General features: G+C 38.9%; 1 protein-coding gene and 1 long non-coding RNA gene across 13 annotated transcripts in view; one reads left to right on the top strand and one right to left on the bottom strand.

Annotated features, from left to right (window-relative positions):
• Positions 1-18,840, bottom strand: part of LOC112641559 (adenylate cyclase type 10-like) — a 43,362-nt gene that overhangs the window by 8,542 nt on the left and 15,980 nt on the right. For 10 of the 12 annotated variants that reach the window (XR_003124701.3, XM_025418720.3, XM_025418719.3 and 7 more), the window contains 12 exons: positions 15,215-15,291; positions 14,922-15,111; positions 14,379-14,434; positions 13,505-13,658; positions 13,152-13,341; positions 11,870-11,956; positions 10,048-10,319; positions 9,377-9,510; positions 8,626-8,754; positions 6,241-6,516; positions 5,095-5,424; positions 1,081-1,144 (listed from right to left, as the gene is read on the bottom strand). Coding sequence is in view for 11 of the 12 variants with exons in the window: in XM_025418720.3 (XP_025274505.3) it covers positions 1,081-1,144; positions 5,095-5,424; positions 6,241-6,516; positions 8,626-8,754; positions 9,377-9,510; positions 10,048-10,319; positions 11,870-11,956; positions 13,152-13,341; positions 13,505-13,658; positions 14,379-14,434; positions 14,922-15,111; positions 15,215-15,291 (1,959 nt within the window). In the remaining variant the exon portion in view is untranslated. Of the gene's footprint in view, positions 1-1,080; positions 1,145-5,094; positions 5,425-6,240; positions 6,517-8,625; positions 8,755-9,376; positions 9,511-10,047; positions 10,320-11,869; positions 11,957-13,151; positions 13,342-13,504; positions 13,659-14,378; positions 14,435-14,921; positions 15,112-15,214; positions 15,292-16,634; positions 16,741-18,840 lie in introns of those variants that run through there. The other 2 variants (XM_049092085.1, XM_049092087.1) reach the window with 2 other exon arrangements.
• LOC112641560 (uncharacterized) lies at positions 373-18,571 on the top strand. Its single transcript, XR_003124702.3, has 3 exons — positions 373-586; positions 16,809-16,928; positions 17,449-18,571. It is a non-coding gene; the product is annotated as an uncharacterized LOC112641560 (long non-coding RNA).

Below are 18,840 nucleotides of genomic sequence, written 5' to 3'. Positions count from 1 at the left end.
TCCATCACTCCGTAAGTTTTTGAAAGTCAGGAACCTGATCTATAATGTCAAAGCCCTATTAGGGATTTTTTAAAAACCTATAGCCAATCTAAGTACCTCACAGACTAAATGGGGAAACAACTATACCTGAGGAGTAAACTAACAGTGTGTAAAATATAAACATGAAAATGATACAAGGCAATAGTAATAATTTCTCTATGAGCATATTTGAACTTTGTCAACACATTTGAACATGATTTTATACAACACCATCTTATCCTACAATAACACTGTCTTTCAGATAGGCAAAAACTACCCTCCTTTTACTGAAGAGGCAATTGAGGCTTCGGAAGCTTCAGTGACTTCTGAATGACCTCACAGCTACTGAATAGAACCAAACTAGAGCTCACTTCTCTGACTACTAGTCCATGCACTCTCTATAAACACCATGAATTCGAAAGAGGTTAGATCTCTCTGAGGCAGAATGGTTAAAAAAGATGGAAACTGAGGAGGGTTTTGAAGATCACTGAACACTCTGATAAGCAGAAGGATATGGAGGCCACTTAGAATTTCAAAAAGGGATAATTGTGTGAGCAGAGATATACAGGTGAGTGTGGGGATGATTCATGTAGAATACAGATTTTTGTTTGAAAACCTCTAAGAAATCAAGTTGGATAAGCAGGACAGGAAACTCTAGAGGGGCTGGTGAACTCAAGGTAGGGACATTTAAAATTGATAGGCTAGACATTAGAAAGTCAGGAGGCACACGATTAGGCAATGTAAATTCCTTTTAATATCATCTGGGGTCAAACATAATTGAGAAGGCAAATTTATAGCAGAGAAAAATCTGCTATGTGTATAGTGCATTCGAGAACTATTATATGAAGTTTCTCCTAAACACTAAGGAATAATTTCCCTAAAAAAATCAAAAATTGCCTTTCCAATTCTCTGTTAACTTGAACTCTGGATTGCGTACAAGGGTCACTACTCCTGGGTGGTCAGAGGCATTCCTGGTCTGCAGGTGAGGCAAGTGGCCCTTTTAATAGTCACCTGTGTCTCACTTCCTTGTCCCCCAAGCCCACTCTCAGCATCTCCATTTACCTGCAGTGTTCACTTGTGAAGGCCTCCTGACTTCTGAATGATTTTGTCTGGAACTGAAAACTATCTGTAGAGAGAAAAAGATTATTATCTTTCATTATCCATCTTTGTATTAATTGAGAATATTTCCAATTCTTGACTACTTCTCCTCTGAAGCTTAGTTCAGAAGCTTACTCATGACCTAATTGCCTCCCTCAATTGTTTAGGTTTAATATCAAGTTTAGGTTTAATATCAGCCTACACACAAAACAGGATGGTAGATTACAAATTCCTTAATGGCAACTACTTAGGATTCAAATAGTAACTCTTCTCAAACCTCCCAAACCAGTCCCTAATTCTATTTGCTAGAGAAATGAATAAATAACAGGTCCATCTGGTTTGATGGCTACTTCTAATAGAAGAAATCCTTGAATATATCTGTATTGAGTTCACGACCAGCTGAGAGTGAATCACAGAGCTAGACCTAGTGTAGAAAATCACAAGGACCCCTGATGCCACAGTTCACTAGAGTTACAGTGGCCAGCAAGAGTTCCAGCTTTACCTAATTGGCTTCAAACAGCCCTTATCCTTCAGATTTCTCTGTTCCTCTGCAGCTGCCTTTCCACAGATCAAAAAGTAAAAAACTGGGAATGATGTGGAAATGTTACCATTAGGGCTCAGAGGCATGGATGGTGGGATTGAAAGGGAGTACCAGAGGACGGTTGTAGGGAGAACTTGTGTTAAGGAAAAGGACCAGCTCTCTGATTGCTGAACAATGTCAAATAAGGTAAAGTAAGACTAAGGTAACTCAAGAACCAGGAGTTTGGCAGCACTATGGCAATGCAATTTCCAGGGGAACCATCACATCATAGCATGTGTTGACTAGCACTGTCTAGATTTGTGCAGTGCCTGTTCTGCATGGCCATGCACAGGGACCTTGAATCTGGGAAGCATCCTCAGAGAGTATGGTTGTGCTGGGAAGGTCTTGGGCCTTTCTCATATAGACCAATCAGGCTGTGTAATCTAAAGCTGACACTGACCTCTCAAAAGGAAAAAGTCATATGGGAAATAGGAATGATAGTAATTTCTTTATAATCCTAGACCAGGACATTCACTGTGACTTTTCTCTTTCTCCTTGGAAAGGACAAAAGTGTGAATGCCCAAAGAGTTCAACAGCCAATGACCAATTTTTCCAAGTCACTGGTCCACCTTCACAGAGTCATCAGAATGTTATAGCTAGAACAGACATTAAGAGAATAGATTAACTTATTGATTTTAGTCTGTTACCACAAACGATTCACCATCTCTCCCTTTCCAACACCAACAACAACTATCAGAATAGAAAAAGACAAGATTTGGTTGGGTCTTGACAGCTGTCTTCAAATATGGAAGACAGCACAGGTCTGATTTGCATTACCCTGATGATCAGTGATGACATCTTTTCACATGTCTGTTGGCCATTTGGATGTCTTCTTTGGAAAAATGTCTATTCATGTCTTCTGCTCTTAAAAAAATCAGGTTTTTCATTTTTTTGGTATTGAGTTTTATAAGTTCTTTATATATTTTGAATACGAACCCTTTATCAGATATGTCATTTGCCAATATCTTTTCCCCTTCTGTAGGTTGTCTTTTAGTTTTGTTAATTGTTTCCTTTGCTGCACTAAAGCTTTTTATTTTGATGTAGTCCCAATAGTTTATTTTTGCTTTTGTTTCCCTTGCCTCAGGAGACATCTAAAGAAGTTGCTATGGTTGATGTCAAAGAGGTTATTGTCTATGCTATCTTCTAGATTTTTATGATTTCAGGTCTCACATTTAAGCTTTTAATCCATTTTGAATTTATTTTTGTGGATGATGTAAGAAAGTGGCCTAGTTTCATACTTTTGCATGTTGCTGTCCAGCTTTCTCAATAGTGTTTGTTGAAGAGATAGTCTTTTTCCCAATGGATATTCTTTCCTGTTTTGTCCAAGACTAGTTTATCATATAAGTGTGGGTTCATTTCTGGGTGTTCTATTCCATTCCATTGATCTATGTGTCTATTTTTGTGCCAGTACTATACAGTCTTGATCATTACAGCTTTGTAATATAACTTGAAGTCCAGAATTGTGATACCTCTAGCTTTGTTTTTCTTTTTTCAAGGTTGCTTTGGCTATTCAGGGTCTTTTGTGGTTCCTTACAAATTTTAGGATTATTTGTTCGAGGTCTGTGAAAAATGCTGGTTGGTATTTGGATAGGGATTGCATTAAAGGTGTAGATTGCTTTGGGTAGTATAGACATTTTAACAATATTTGTTGTTCCAATCCATAAGCATGAAATGTCTTTCCATTTCTTTGTGTTGTCTTCACTTATTGTCAGGGAAATGCAAATCAAAATTACAATGAAATATCACCTCACACCTGTCAGAATAGCTAAAATCAACAACACAAGAAACAACAGGTATTGGCGAGGATATAGAGAAAGGGAAACCCTCTGTTGGTGGGAATGCAAACTAGTGCAGCCACTGTGGAAAACAGTATGGTGGTTCCTTAAAAAGTAAAAAATAGAACTTACCTATGATCTGGCAATCACACTACTAGGTATCTTCCCAAAGAGTACAACAACACTAATACTAATTCAAAGGGATACATGCACTCTGATGTTTATAGCAGCATTATCTACAATAGCCAAAATATAGAAGCAGCCAAGTGTCCATCAACTGATGGATAGAGAAGATGTGACATATATATATTTGTTTGTGTACATACACACACACACACACACAATATGTGTTACTCAGCCATAAAAAAGAATGAAATCTTGCCATTTGCCTTGACACGGATAGAGTCAGAGAGTGTAATGCTAAGTAAAATAATAAATCAGTCAGAAAAAGATACATACCATATGATTTCACTCTTATGTAGAATTTACGAAACAAAACAAATGAGCAAATGGAAAAAAAAAAAGAGAGGCAAACCAAGAAACATACTTTTAACTATAGAGAACAAACTAATGGTTACCAGCGGGGAGGGGTGGAGAGATGGGCTAAAAAGGTGATGGGTAATAAGGAGGGCACTTAGGATGAACACTGGGTAATGTATGGAAGTGCTGAACCACTATATTGTCCACCCAAAACTAATATTACACTGTATGTTAACTAGCTGAAATTTAAATAGTTTTTTTAAAAAGGTGCAACTCTGAAAAATGGGTGAAGTTATAAGAAGGCAGATTTCACCTTGATGAACGAAGCTTTCTAATAGTTGTTGACAATGAAATGGGCTGTCCAATAACTGAAAATGTTAAAACAATGTGTGTGAGCTCTTATTTAGAATGTGGTAGAAGGGCTACTGGCTTTGGGGAACACCTATCCACTAACTCAAACTTCTCCAAGCAACTAATTCCTATTTATCCCTGAGTTCTCACTTCTGGCCATTATCTCCTTCAAGGGAGAGTTTTCTCCTACTCACTTCTTGGGCTCGGCCAATGGCCCCTTCTCTAGATACCCCAATGCCTAGGTATGCTATTTTCATTGCCTTTACCATGTCATATTAGAATTCTCTATTTGTATGTCTGTATCAACCCCTAAAACTGATCATTTCAGGGACCCACACTTATTCACTTTGTATTCTTAATACCTAGTTACACCATCTGATAAACATTGGGGTCCCATATATATGCATAGAGTTTAATAATAATAACAACAGTAGCTAAAATATACTGAGCACTAACCATGTGCCTGGCACTATTCAAAACACATTATATATTTTAACTCATTTAATTCTCACAGTAACTCTATGCAATTGGTATTGTTATTTTCCTCAATAAATTGAGGTTAGGTAACTTGCCCAAGATTGCCAACCAAAATAAGCATGATCCCTAAAGTTCCTTTTAGCTCTGATATTCCATTTTTTATTTCTGGTGCTTATCCCCGGTGCACAGAGATAAATAGCTCTTTCCACCTATTTTCCTCCCTTAATCTGATTCCACCTTTTGGATGAAGAGCTCCAGGTACATGAATAAAGAGAAGTGACACCAGCATGTCCTTTTTCTACTCCCTGGGTTTACCTTGGGGAGAAGGCAGCTGCAATTTGTCTGTGATCACTTGTCTTAGTACTGAGCCAGTATCTTTGTAACTACAGAACCGGGAGGTCCCATTGCAGCTCTTAGTAGAACAGATGGCAAAACGGTGGAAGGGGACAAAGTCCCCACCATGACAGCTCCCACAGCGGCAGGCCAAATCTCGGAGAAAGTAGGCACATTCAAGGTGCAGGGCTATCTGCTGCGCCTTGGGCCACAGCTCCCAAGCAGCTTCCCGTATTAGTGGCACTCCAAATTCTAGCACCTCTGTTTGAGGTAGGGATAGTTCCTCTTGCAGACTGAGAGGAGAGTCAGCATCTGAAATATAGGAAAATTTCAGTGAGAGTCTCCCTCAAAGGCCTTTTATGCTATCAGTAGCAAACTTCCAAACACATGATGCAGTTTATAAGAAAATTTTATTTATAATTCTTCTGTATAAAGTATATTACACATCTGAGAATGACATTGACCATATATCTTATACAAAGTACCACAGAGAAAAAATGATCAGTGGTACAGAAGTACACTGAATAGAATTCTTAGATGTTCCTCCTAAATTGAGATTTTTTTTTACTACAAATTACTATAAATATCAAATCATCAGAAATGCTCTGTTCAAATATAAGGCCCAAACATATTTCAAAGTCAAAGGGAAATTACTTGTGAATTTATGTGCTTTGGGTAGTCTATGCTACAATTTTATTACATGGAGAATTTGAGGTAGCAAGCTAATGTATATCTTGCTTTGTTCATGTGTGTTTCAATACCAGATGTTTATCTTTATTGTAAATTTCTAAAACTTAAAGACGGCTTATTCTTTTTTTTCTTATTATTTATACCTAGAAGCCAGTAAAGGGTTATTTTCCAACCAAAAATTAAGATACAGATACTTAACACATGGGGTTAACAAGGACCTAAAATTCTAGGAATTAAAACAGTTCTGAAAAATACAGGTTATTCATTCACTATGGCTCCTTTGTTATTAAAAGAATCACTTTCCCCCATTTCTTAGCTATAGTTTTAGGAAACTGAGGCCCGTGATAAAGGATATTGATATTCTTTCTGAACACAGATATACCTACCCAAGGTTCTCTTCTCTGTTCAGGTAAGAACAAGAAAGCAGCTGTTCCTCACCTGACTTTTTCTTCTTCTCCTCTTTGATTTGTTCAATAATCTTGATCGAGGAAGGCACTATTATTGAGTCAGCAGGAAGCTCTTGACTCTTGTTGATCCAGCAGAGCACATGTATATCCACAAGAGCCCTCAACACCTGAAGTAGCTTATTTTTATTCCAGCCAGGCAGGAGGTGTTGCAGCAGATCTATGTGGAAGGAGTGACCAATGACTGCAGCACACTTAACCAGCAGCTGCTCCGCTGGGCTCAATTGATCTAACTGGTTTACTGCTATTTCTGGAAAAAAACAAACAAACAAACAAACAAACAAACAAAAAGAGCCCTGAACAAGCTTTCTACAAATATAGAATACATTGTGTTGATAATCGATTCACTTAAAAAAAAAAAAAAAAAAAGGCTTTCAGGGTGCCTGGGTGGCTCAGTCACTTAAGCTTCTGACTCATGATTTCAGCTCAGGTCATGATCTCAGGTCATGGCATTGAGCCCTCTGCACTGAGCACCACGCTCAGCAGGGAGTCTGCTCAAGAGTCTCTCTCTCTCTCCCCCTCTCCCTGTGCCCCTCCCATCCATGCTCTCTCTCTCTCTCTCTCTCTCTCTCAAAAAAAAAAAAAAAAAAGCTTGCTTTTGGTCCTCTCCTTTTCCACTCACCCTAACCTCTTAAAAGAGCCTTATCTCCAAGTCCTCATTTGTCCTCATTCTCCCATCATTGTTCAAGCAACAACCACTAGGTATTCACCACACCACTGAAACATCTCCAGTTTCTTCTCATTATTATTCCAGTAACATATTAACTAGTAGTAGAATTATGTATATAAAGTACAGATACAATCATGCCAAGGCCCTTTTTGTAACGTATGTGGCCCTTCCTAATCTAGCTTTGGCCTTTCATTTAGACCAAGGCTTTGCTGAATGAGCTATTTGTTTTAGCTTACAAGTTAACCTTTTCCTTCCCTGTGGACAATATTGATCTTGGGTTAACTTTTCAGCTGTTTCCCAGGATCCTGATTAAATGAGAATGTCAGCTGAGTCACCACATGACATTTATTATGCTAGCAATTATCCCTGATGGGAAACTGAATTTGGACTAGGAAAACTGTGAATAAGCTAAAAATAACTGGTGGTAAGCCACAGTTCTGGGTTTCCTTCTGTGTAGTAATTCTTGTCATAGGTCATATCCCTTGCAGAGCCTGAAATCTATGCCTATGGGGCTGTGATAAGAGACAGTAGCTTCTAGTTGAGACATGGGGCTTCTAAGCACCCACCCATCATGGTTTCATTCTGTCACACAAAAGATACCCCTTGTGGCTCCAGAGAATAGCAGTGGAAACTGTCATAAGGACCTCCACTAAAGAAAACCACCTGAAGGTATATTTTCTGACCTGTATGCTGCCAAGTTAGTAAAACCAATGCCAAGTATGGCCTGTTGTCGTTGTAAGAGTGTGAACTGTCTAGATGTATTTACAGACACCAGAATGTTAGCTTATAATGGCTATATATAAGAGCTATTATATGTTATAATATAACATTATAAGCTAACATACATTGAATATTTATTATGTACTATGATTTATTTCATTTAATCCTCAACTAACCCCACACGATAGGTGCTATCATTATCCTCATTGAAGTGATGAGAAGACTAAGGATTAGATAAGTTTATTTAAGGTTTCATAGCCAGTACGTGAAAGAGCCAGTGGTACCCAGAGCCTTGGCCCTTAATTATCAAGGTGTTCTCTACTGCTGTTTCATATGCCTGTCTTATATTCTCAACAAGATCATGCTTGACTTGAAGGCAGGCTTAATCATCATAATATTCTAAAAGGGCTTAGTATGGAACCTGACCACCAAACATTTGAATAGAAATGAAAAAAACTCCAACTTCCTCATTTCTAAAAAGAATATCCCCCAATCTGATTATGCCTACTCAGTTCTGATGACTTCTCCATTCTTTTTCTCATCAGTCATGATAAACTTACTTCACCCTCTTTTTATTTAACTCCTGCTATGTGTATAACACTGTCTCTTTACTAGCACCATAGATTTTCTTAAATCTCAGCCACATTATGTCCCCTGCTTAGTGCCTCTTCTAGCACAGGAATATGCATAAAGGGAAACTCGGGACCTAATTTTATTAAATAACTAGAAAACTTCTCAGTCACTAGCCTCAGAGAACAAGGGGCTCACTTAAGTAAGACAATACTCAAGTAGCGTTTACAGATCTCTTAAAGGCTCTTTGGGCAGTACCAGAATGTATTTATAGAAGGCAGGCTTCTTTTTTAAAAGAAAATGGAACTAGCATGATAATGAGAGACCTATATTCATCACCAAATTACTAAGTGCAGTGACATCTGTAATTGGTTCACTTGAGGTTTTCAAGGGACTTGCCTTTTAATAATGGTGGGAGAAGCACTGTATCCAAGTTCACATCATCCTTGACTGTGCAGATATAAAGTTCATGGTCTTCTTCAGAGCCAGCAGGAAAAATACCATACATTGTGGATTTCATGGCATTGGCTATAGGGAAAGACTACAATGACTGAGGAAAACACCAGGCTCAGTGACTAGTTTTAAAGGCACAAAAATACAAGAATTTAGCCAAGAAACGAACAGGATAAAGAGAGCATATGTTTAAGGTGGCTTACCCCACTCATCCTGTCTGCTCGCTAATGTTCTCTCAGAAACTAACAACATTTTTTCTACCATATGGTATTCAACATTTACACCTATCCCATTTACTTTCCAGTAGCCCTCCCTTCTATTATGTCACAGCCCTCACAGCCCTAGGATGCCTTTCCAGATTTACACATGCTTCTATCTTCCTCTCCCACCCTCCTCCCTTCTTCCACCCCTTATCCAAATCTTCAAGTCGTCCTTCTCATCAGTAATTAATATGCAATTCTCTCATGAACTTTTGTTTATAAATCCTCTTTTCTTATTCCTATCTCTTGGGCTGCTCAAAAAGGAACTATAATAGATTTAATGACTCAGTTAAGTTCTCTGAGGCAGGCTGGGAAGGCTTACTCTTGTTTTGAATGTTAGCAGGAAATAGGCACATGCCTCTTAAGGGTCAGGTGATGCCATATCAAAGGATGAACCCCAGCAGCTGAGAGGGTAGAACCCTGGAAGCTAAGCTTACCTGAGAGGTTCTCCCACTTGCTGTTCTCCTCCACCTTTTGGAGGTCATGAAAGAGCAAAATATCTTTAGAGAGAAGGTCCTGGCATAAGACCTCACAGTAGAGGGGATTTCCAAAGCACCTGTGGAGAAGGTAGCTGTAGGGAGGTAAGTAGGGGATTGCTGACTAAGATGCCCACTTGAAGAGAGCCAAGCATAAGGGTATTTCATACTGAGGATTATTTCTTCTTTTGTTAAAGTCAGCTCTTGATGATATTCTCTAACAGAGATAAGAAGCAACACAGAAATGTAAAAAAAAGAAAAAAAAGATTCTGATGGCTTGAAATGTATTTTAGCAATAACTTTTCTTTTTTAACTATTTTGTTTCTATTGCTGTTAAGAAGAACTAACATCCCCTTACCAAAGAGCTCTAGAAAATGGCCTGACCACATATAATTGACACCTGAAGCAAACCATCCAAGTCTTGTCTAGTGAAAACCTGGGTCGCCCAGGAAGGTAGCACTTTACTGGTTTGCTAGGAGACGGTCTATCCTTAAATCTGGCCTTGGGCCTCATCATGGTTACTAAGGCCATTCTCTCCCCCAACTTGGGTAAGTGAGACCTGAGCCTTCTCACTTATATTATGGCACTGGCTCTGCCCTTAATGAAGTGCCCAGCTAGTCCTAGCCACTCACATCTGTAGCTCTTGGGGGATGCTCACCACCCCCAGTTCCCAACATGCCATTCTCAACAGTGAGGTCGCTGCCAACTTCAAAATGGGCACAAGGACAGCCTGAGAGCTCTGCAGGAAGTGCTGGGCACAGCCACACAGGGTGAAAGTAGGGGTCAATGTCATCACCATGATGATGGGCACAGTGGAGAGTAATGTTTCCAAAAACTCCCAGGAAGCTGTATCCATATATTGGGCTTCATCAATGAGGAAAATCAGTGGTGCTTCCCTCACTGCCTGAAAATAACAGCAAAGAAACAGTGACAACTTCTGATTAGAAATGAAGTCATCTGATTTTCAAATGTACCATGAATTTCCCAACAGATTAAAAAAATCTGGGGTTTTATACAGGATAAAATGTATCCTAAGTCCAGGTAATATCTTATTTTTTTAAGATTTTATTTATTTATTCATGAGGGACACAGAGAGAGAGAGGCAGAGACATAGGCTGAGAGAGAAGCAGGCTCCATGCAGGGAGCCTCATATGGGACTCGATCCCGGGACTCCAGGACCACGCCCCGGGCCAAAGGCAGATGCCCAACCACTGACCATCCAGGGATCCCCATATCTTATTTTATAAATATAAAATATAGCCAGTATGTCTAATTTCTAAAGAAATGTATTGAGTTTCTTTGGACAAGAAAACACTCTAACTGAAAAACAAAATGAACATCAAAATATTCTCTGAACATAAAGCTTTCAAACATTTGATTTTGGCAAAGACTTCAAACTGTATAGGAACTCATAATACTTTATATTAGTAATTTCCAAACCAAGCTGCACATCAGAATTATCTGAGTGCTTGTTAAAACTAGCAGTTATCAGACCTTATTCATGTAAACTTGAAAAAAAATACTCATTTTTATTCATACTCCCCACCCCCTGCTGCAGCAGGTAACCATTCTAAGGTGTTCCCCTAATCCTTTTGTTTGTATTGTGTTCTTAAAAAATGCGCATTATAGTTAAGTAAACTTTTTTATATAAATGCTACTGTATAGATCTCATTATTTCTTTTTATTCAAGATTATTTTTAAGAACACTCTATGTTGCAATGTTTTCATCTATTCCCTTCTAAACTTCTGCATTATACTGCAGAGCATTGATGCCAACGTCTCCCTTGCCTCCACAAACACTGCAGTGGACAGACTACCTGGGACATAGGTCCAGGAGTGGAACTGCTAGGTCTAGAAAATGTATGTTATTAAAATTTGACTAATTACTTCTAGATTGCTTTCCAGAATGACTACATCAGTTTCTGCTTATAGATATTTTTGACTTGGGATCCCTGGGTGGCGCAGCGGTTTGGCGCCTGCCTTTGGCCCAGGGTGCGATCCTGGAGACCCAGGATCGAATCCCACATCGGGCTCCCGGTGCATGGAGCCTGCTTCTCCCTCTGCCTGTGTCTCTGCCTCTCTCTCTTTCTCTCTGTGTGACTATCATAAATAAATAAAAATTAAAAAAAAATTTTAGATATTTTTGACTCTGTAATCTGGGTTAAGGCTTGAGTGTATTTGTAACAAATTGGAGGTAAAAGAGCTATCTGCTTCCATTTAGAAGCCACTGTTTTAAAGTAAGTTACTAAAATTTCATTAAGAACCAAGGATCAGGGAAGAGCCAAGAACTTTTCTTGTTTGCTGTACAATAGGATTGATTCAAGGTTAAAGATAGATACAATGAAGATATCACAGATAGACAGGCCCAAGTCAAGCTGTGCTATGAATAGGTTAAAATAAGCACAAACCATCTCCATATATTAAGAATTAATGGTATGTAGCAAAAGTACCCACCTCCTGAAGCACTTGAAAAAAACATGCCTTAACCTTCTTTTGTCTGGTCAGGTCATCCATGTGCGAAACTTCAAAGGATAAGGGAAACTAACCAAGAAAATTATTCATATGTTAGCATTCACAATGACAACCTAATAAAAATATGCAGACTCTCTAAAGGAACAGACAATGATTCTATTTGTGTTAGAATGGGTTTCTTCTATAGGACTGCACATAGGGTCGCAAATGCTAATCCAATATCTAATAAACAATTCAGAGTGACATGGAAAGTCAACTGGAGATTAGAGGAGAGAAAGAGACCGACCCTTTCCAAACCCAGACTCTGGCAAACACTTAAAGGGTCATGACTAAGAAGTAAAGTGACAGGTTGGATTTAGCAATGTTATTTTGGACAGCGCCAGCACCCCAGTTATTCCAAATACACCAGAATGAATGAGTGTATGAGACTTGTCAGAAAGAATCATGATGGGTATCTCCTAACATTGTGCTAGCAAGTTGCACAACTCACAGCAAATGAGTGACATGGACCGGAGAGTCAAAGTAAGGCTATTCCTCTAGCACTTGGACAAGGGCCAGAGCCACAGGCAAGGCCTGTTTTAAGACAGGGCCGAACTGAGGGATTGGAGAGATTTTCCTTTTCTCTATTTTCCATTAAATACCATGCCCTGCAGGCTTGGTAGATTAGAAGAAGTGATAGAGGAAAAATAAATGGCATTGTGGACCAGGGAATTCTTTCTTAGCCTGCTCACTCTAGTAAACCTTAGACTGCTGGAAGCTTTTGAGATTCAGATGCTGATTCAAGTGACAAACTCCATGGCTAGGGTTAAAGAAGAAAACATCACAACTGACTTGAAAACACATGGATAAAATTGCTGGGAATGCTCGACTGGTCAGTAACACCTTGACAGATTTAGCCCTCTCACATTTACACTATGATCTCTCACATTTACACTATGACCTATTTTATACCTTCTTTAAAATGTATGTACTAATCACATAAAGTACTATAATCATTATTTCACAGGTGAAAAAATGTAGGCTCAGGCAGAGTGATTTGTGCCATGACATTCAATTAGCAAGTGCTAGAGTCAGTCCTAGAATCTACTCTCCTCAACAAAGCGAAAGCCTGGGTTTTGGTGTCAAAGGGATTTCAGATCTCAACCCTGCCATTGCTAACTATGTATTTTTAGGTTATACATAAGATTAGAAAACAATACTGGGCCCTACTATCCACCAAAAATAATATTAGTAATCCAGTTCAGAAAGCCACGGCCTTCATTACCTTCACAAAGAAGAGGTCATTAAAAAGGCAGTGAAGGGGTTCCTCCACCATCCCATGGAGTTGTTTGTGCAGGCACTCTTGCCGGTAATAGGCTGGACATGTATCGATCTCAAAGAAGATAGCCATGAGAGTCTGGATGGCATAGAAGCACTGCTTGAAATCTGTTTCCTTTAGCTTCAGTGGTAACACCCTGGTGAATGTAACTGTGGTCACTGGGAATCCCTTGTCCCACAGAGAGCTTACTCACTCCACCAGCTCAAGGATGCTGAATCTAATGATACAAGAATCTCACCAACAAGGGAAAGGAGCCTCAAGAGAAGTAGACACTGAGCCAGGAAGCAGGAAGTCTTTACCTGTGCTGTTCCTTATGGGCCAGGAAGTTTATTTCAGCCAACAGCTGACTTTTTCCACAGCCTTTTCCACCTTCATACAAAACTGCTTGTCCCTTCTTCTGGTGCAAACATTCCTGCTGTGCCATTTGGAAGGCTTCCAGTTCTTTCTCCCGATCTGTAGAGAGATAGGGAGCACCTAATACTCCTGTGCTTTTTTAGTAGACACTCTGTTTATTTTGCAAAGATAATTCTCAGAATGATTTTTTCCCCTAGAATCCTGGGCAGAATCCCATTCTTTGATGAGGTTTCACATCTCTGCATAAAATAAACTCTGGACTATATAGAAATGTGTGCTGCGTTTGGTGGTTTGCTCTGGAGCCTAAGTAATAACATTAAGACATGGGAGCTACTGTATCTCCTTATATTTTTGTAAACATTTCTATTATAACAATTTAGTCTTCAAAGTCAGTCATTGCTATTTAAAGATAATAGACTAATAGATATAAATGAAGATAAATATAAAGATAGGGAATATGCAGTGTGGGTGGTAACAGTCTTGGTGCTTTCTTTGCTGTCTCATGATGAGGAATTCTCCTCTGAGATGATCCATAACACGCTGAGCAAGACCTTAATAGCTGAATTCTGGCTTACAAAGATTCTTACTAAATGTTGGTACTTCTCAGGCAAAGTGAGAAGACTCCACGGAAGTGTAAACATTCAACAAGGAGAATAAATAGCAAGGCCTCTAACATAAATTCAGTAAGAGGGCTGCTCTCTGTTCTTTTTTTCCCTCTCTTCTTTTAATATAGGCTTAGAAGCATTTAGTCTTGCATTAAAAATAATTTAATCACCTATAGCTGAAAAAATATGATTTAAAGTAGAAAAGAAAACTCACCTAACAAAGGGTGATTTTTATTTCTCTCTCTGGCCAAATGTCTCTTCCCAAACATTCTGAGAAAAAGGACAATGTGTCTATTAACAGACTGCAATAGATAGAATGTATATCTCTAAATAGCTAGAGAGCAATTGTCCTCATCAGCAAGTACTTTCAGAAAACTGAAAAGGTCCAGGGTTCTCTATAAAAGAGTTTTAAAAAATTAAAAATCTTTATGAGGAGAAAGGGGAGAAATATTGATTGTTCCAGGCTCAGAGAACTAAATAAATTGTGAAATAAAAAAGAAAAAAAGAACAGCCAGATTCATGACTTACTGCATTCTTGTTCCTGTTGGACAGCAAGAAGTTCACTAAGGAACTAGTTCAGAGCTAAACAGAAAAGCTAAAGATCTTAGACACTAAACCCTCCTCTTATGTATCTTAATCCGACAGGCCAGGACTAGAAGCATCTTTCTTTCTAGTTTCATATAGTCAAACACTGATTATTCCTAGACCCTGATTCTATAAAAGAGATGGGAATAAATTATCACACAATGACACTCACATACATCTTCTATGGCCAAGGTATTCATACATCTTCCCTGGGTTGGAGATATTCTTCATCATTTTCTGTGGGAGTTTCTTGAAGTTGTAAGCAGGTAGCATGGATCTTAGATATGTTACCTCATCACAGGACACCAAACCTGGATAAGCAGTTATCATTCTGGCCACAAGGCTCACCTTTGGACCAATGACTATGTCAGAGAGACAGTAAAGAAAAGGATGGAGAGTTTTTGAACCATCTCTTCCACTTTCACCCCAAAGTCACAGAGCCAACAGTCCAATGTCTTATTCTACCTGTATATTCATGTCTTGCCACTGCCCCAATCATGCCACAGAATACTGGTCCATTGGTGATACTGATGGAAACAAGCCTGGGGATTGGAAAAGCAACAGTTAGTAAATATAGTCAGACGTGTCAAAGTGAGGCACTAGATCTGTCAGTCCTCAGATCTAGACATCTAGCTTTGGGGCTCAGAATAGAAAAGGCCAGAGACTGCTGTCTACATTGCATGGTATGCATAAAGTTATAAAGGAACAAAATAGTTCCTGTATGCATGGAGTTTTAGCTGGGGAGGTATTATCAGCAGAAAGACTAAATAAAAATACCATATATCTGTTAGATTGTATATGTTTTCTGAAGTATTTTCAAACTGATTATTTTATCTGACCCTTTGAGGGACAATTCACAACAAATATGTGAGGTATGTAGGGTAAATATTTTAACCCCATTTGACAAACAAAACAAAAACCCACAAGTGAGGAGCTAATTAATTTTCCCAGAGTCATACAACAGAAATCAATAGAAGAGTCAGAATGAGAATCTAGACCTCCTGATTCCTAGACCAATGTTATTTCCACTATACCATGCTGCCTCAGATAAAATCCCAAAACAAAAAGTAGATCAACAGTTATCAATACAGGGTTAACAGATCAAATAATGCTAGAATGTCAGAGTAAAGGAATAATCAGAAGTTCAGGCTTTTGATGGAAGCCTTCATTAAGCAAATGAGCCTTTGGAATACATTTTAAAAATGAGTAATTTTCCTTTAAAAAAATTTACTTATTTATTCATGAGACACACAGAGAGGCAGAGACACAGGCAGAGTGAGAAACAGGCTCCCTGCAGGGAGCCCGATGTGAGACTTGATCCCAGGACCCCAGGATCACACCCTGAGCTGAATGCAGATGTTCAACCACTGAGCCACCCAGGCATCCCAAAAATGAGTAATTTTTTTCATTCATTCATTTGTGCATAGGTTCATTCATTTAACAAGCACTGAGAAGTATGTACAGTACCAAGTACTGAGCTCTGGAGAAGTTGTCTTGGAGAGGGAAGGGTGGTAGAAATTGAGAGAGATGAAGACACATATTTATAAGTTAGCAAGACAAATACTACATATTAGAGATCAATACAGCAAATTAACAGAACAAAGAGAATGGACGAACTAACTCATACGAGAGAGTTAGAAAAACCACTCAGAAAGGAGAGGACGTATGATTGGACTTTGCAAGCTGAAGTACTGCCAAAGCAGGGCAACAGCATTCCATCCAGAGGTAAAAGGCAGAGACTCTGAAAAGCCTGCTGTGTTTGTGCAAATTAAGCAGTTCAGGATGCCTACAGCACAGATGGTGTTTGCAGTAGGGAGAAGTGGTTCTACCTAGGCTAGGGATGGGAAAGTGTGAGAAATATGAATTATTTGAAAAGGGGGCATACCCTGTTCCAGGTGAAGCAAAGGTTCAAAAGTGGCAAATTCATACATAATAGGGAATAATCAGATTTACTTGATGCGAAAATTTCTTGTGACAGATAAGTTCTGTGGCTGGAGAAAGAGGGTACAATGAGGCATAAATTAGTTTCAAGTTAAATCTACAAATAAACCATTTTCAGGTTGTCACAGAAAGCATAAAAAGTGCAACAATACTAACTACTGTCTACTACACGATCAGAATTCTCCTGCTTTCTTCTAACGACAGGATGGAGAGCCTTTACCTGGGCCCATTGTTCAGGGTGAGTAAAGAGACACCAAGACCCGAACCAGGCAGTTGGTTCTGCTGCCACACCAAAAATAAAATTAAACATCTTTGGATGTTTCCCCATGCTTCCTTTGTCTAAAATGCCCTCTCTTGCTTTCTCCAACTATTGAACTCCTTTCTTTCTCAACCTGGTTCAAACGTTGTCTTTATGGTCAAGACTCCTCTGTGATCTCTGGGGAGAATGAACAGAAATAGCATTTTGCTGCAGCTCCTATCAAGTTTTATTCCTGCATTTAAATTTCATGGTATTAAAGGTAGTTGTTTACTAAGTGCAAGAGGCAGTGTCTTATTTCTCTTTACATCCATTGTACCTGGCATAGTGCCTGGCTCATAGTGGTGTTTAATGAACACTCGTGGAGTGGGTGCATTCATGCATGTGATAAACTCAGTCACTAATAGGGCTATGAGAAGGAAACAAACTGTAACTTTTCTCACTTGATCATTTATTTCTTTCTATTGGACTTTTTTAAAAAAATATTTTGTTTATTTATTAGAGATGGAGAGAGAGAGAGAGAGCGCGGCAGAGACACAGACAGAGGGAGAAGCAGGCTCCACGCAGGGAGCCCAACGTGGGACTCGATCCTGGGTCTTCAGGATCAGGCCTTGGGTGGAAAGCAGCGCTAAACCGCTAAGCCACCAGGCTGCCCTCTATTGGACTTTTGAATTCCCCCTTGCTACTCCTGGAAGTCCATGTTTCTTCCTTTTTTTTTTTTTTTCTTCTTCCTTTTTTTAAAAGAGATGTTCTTCACTGATGAAAAATACATTCTTTATTCAACATATGTAAATATACCTAAGGTATTTCTGGTGCTGAAGAACTATAATGATGAGATTCTGAGACTACACTCCATGAGTCTCAAGAATATTCTAGGAAAACAGTCACAAACTAGAAAAGCCTGATCAATCATAAGACTCAGAGAATAATTTTTTTATGTAAATGAACTGAAAATTGAAGGTATATCCTAGACTAGAAACAGGAATTTAGAAGATGACCCAAGGAGAAAAGGATCATTGAAAAAAGAGATATGGAATGTTGTTCTGGGTCCGGATGAGGCTGATATGATGCAGAGGCCTAAGCTGTAGTCCCAGCTACTGATGGCACACAGTAGCTCTGAGGCTATGTCTGTCTCTACACTTGGATTATGGATAAAGAAGGCAAGTTTTAGCACCTGGTTAGTGCAGCATTTTCCAATATATGCTCCTGAGAACATTCATTCTTCTGGATGTCTTTAGGTCTTTCTGGAGAAAAGTGTCTGGTGATCAAGTAAATTTAGGAAATGTTGATTAAAATGTTGATGAAACAAATTTTTTTATTATATGACTACTTAGAACCTTTGAATATTAATGTATATTGTGAACCTCCAAGAAGGAAATATAGTTTGTATCACTTTCCAAATATATTTGGCCATGAGAATCTTCTTTTCATGATTTATTAAGGAACCAAACACACGCTTTGGGAAAATTACTTAATTAATAATTCTCTTCAAGGAAAAAAAAAATTGACCTGGAAACTAGCTTTCAGGCTCTGACATTATCAAGCTGTGTGGCTTACCAACAAAACCTCTAGATCTTAGTTTCTAGAAGAAGGTCAGATTTAAAAAAAAAAAAAAAGGTGGAGGAGGTCAGATTAGATGAACTCTAAGATTCTATCTAGCTCTTAAAATCTACTATATTCTAAAATAACTAAGACTGAAAGCACTAAACTACGGTCTAAGAAATGACCATCTCATTCATGAGTAAAGGTCAAGGGCAGGGCTCTTGAAGGCCACAGGCCAATGTAAAATTCAAGAGCAGAAGAGGCCAGCACTGGAAAGGATGCCCCAACACACCCATACCAGAGAGAGAAGTGGGAAGTGGGCTGAAGGAGCATCTGCAGATTCCATCAAGTT

Source organism: Canis lupus, chromosome 12 (assembly GCF_003254725.2).
Source record: "Canis lupus dingo isolate Sandy chromosome 12, ASM325472v2, whole genome shotgun sequence".
Classification (NCBI taxonomy): domain Eukaryota; kingdom Metazoa; phylum Chordata; class Mammalia; order Carnivora; family Canidae; genus Canis; species Canis lupus.
The sequence above is the reverse complement of the archived record's forward strand: the minus strand, read 5'-3'. Positions and strand labels throughout refer to the sequence as shown.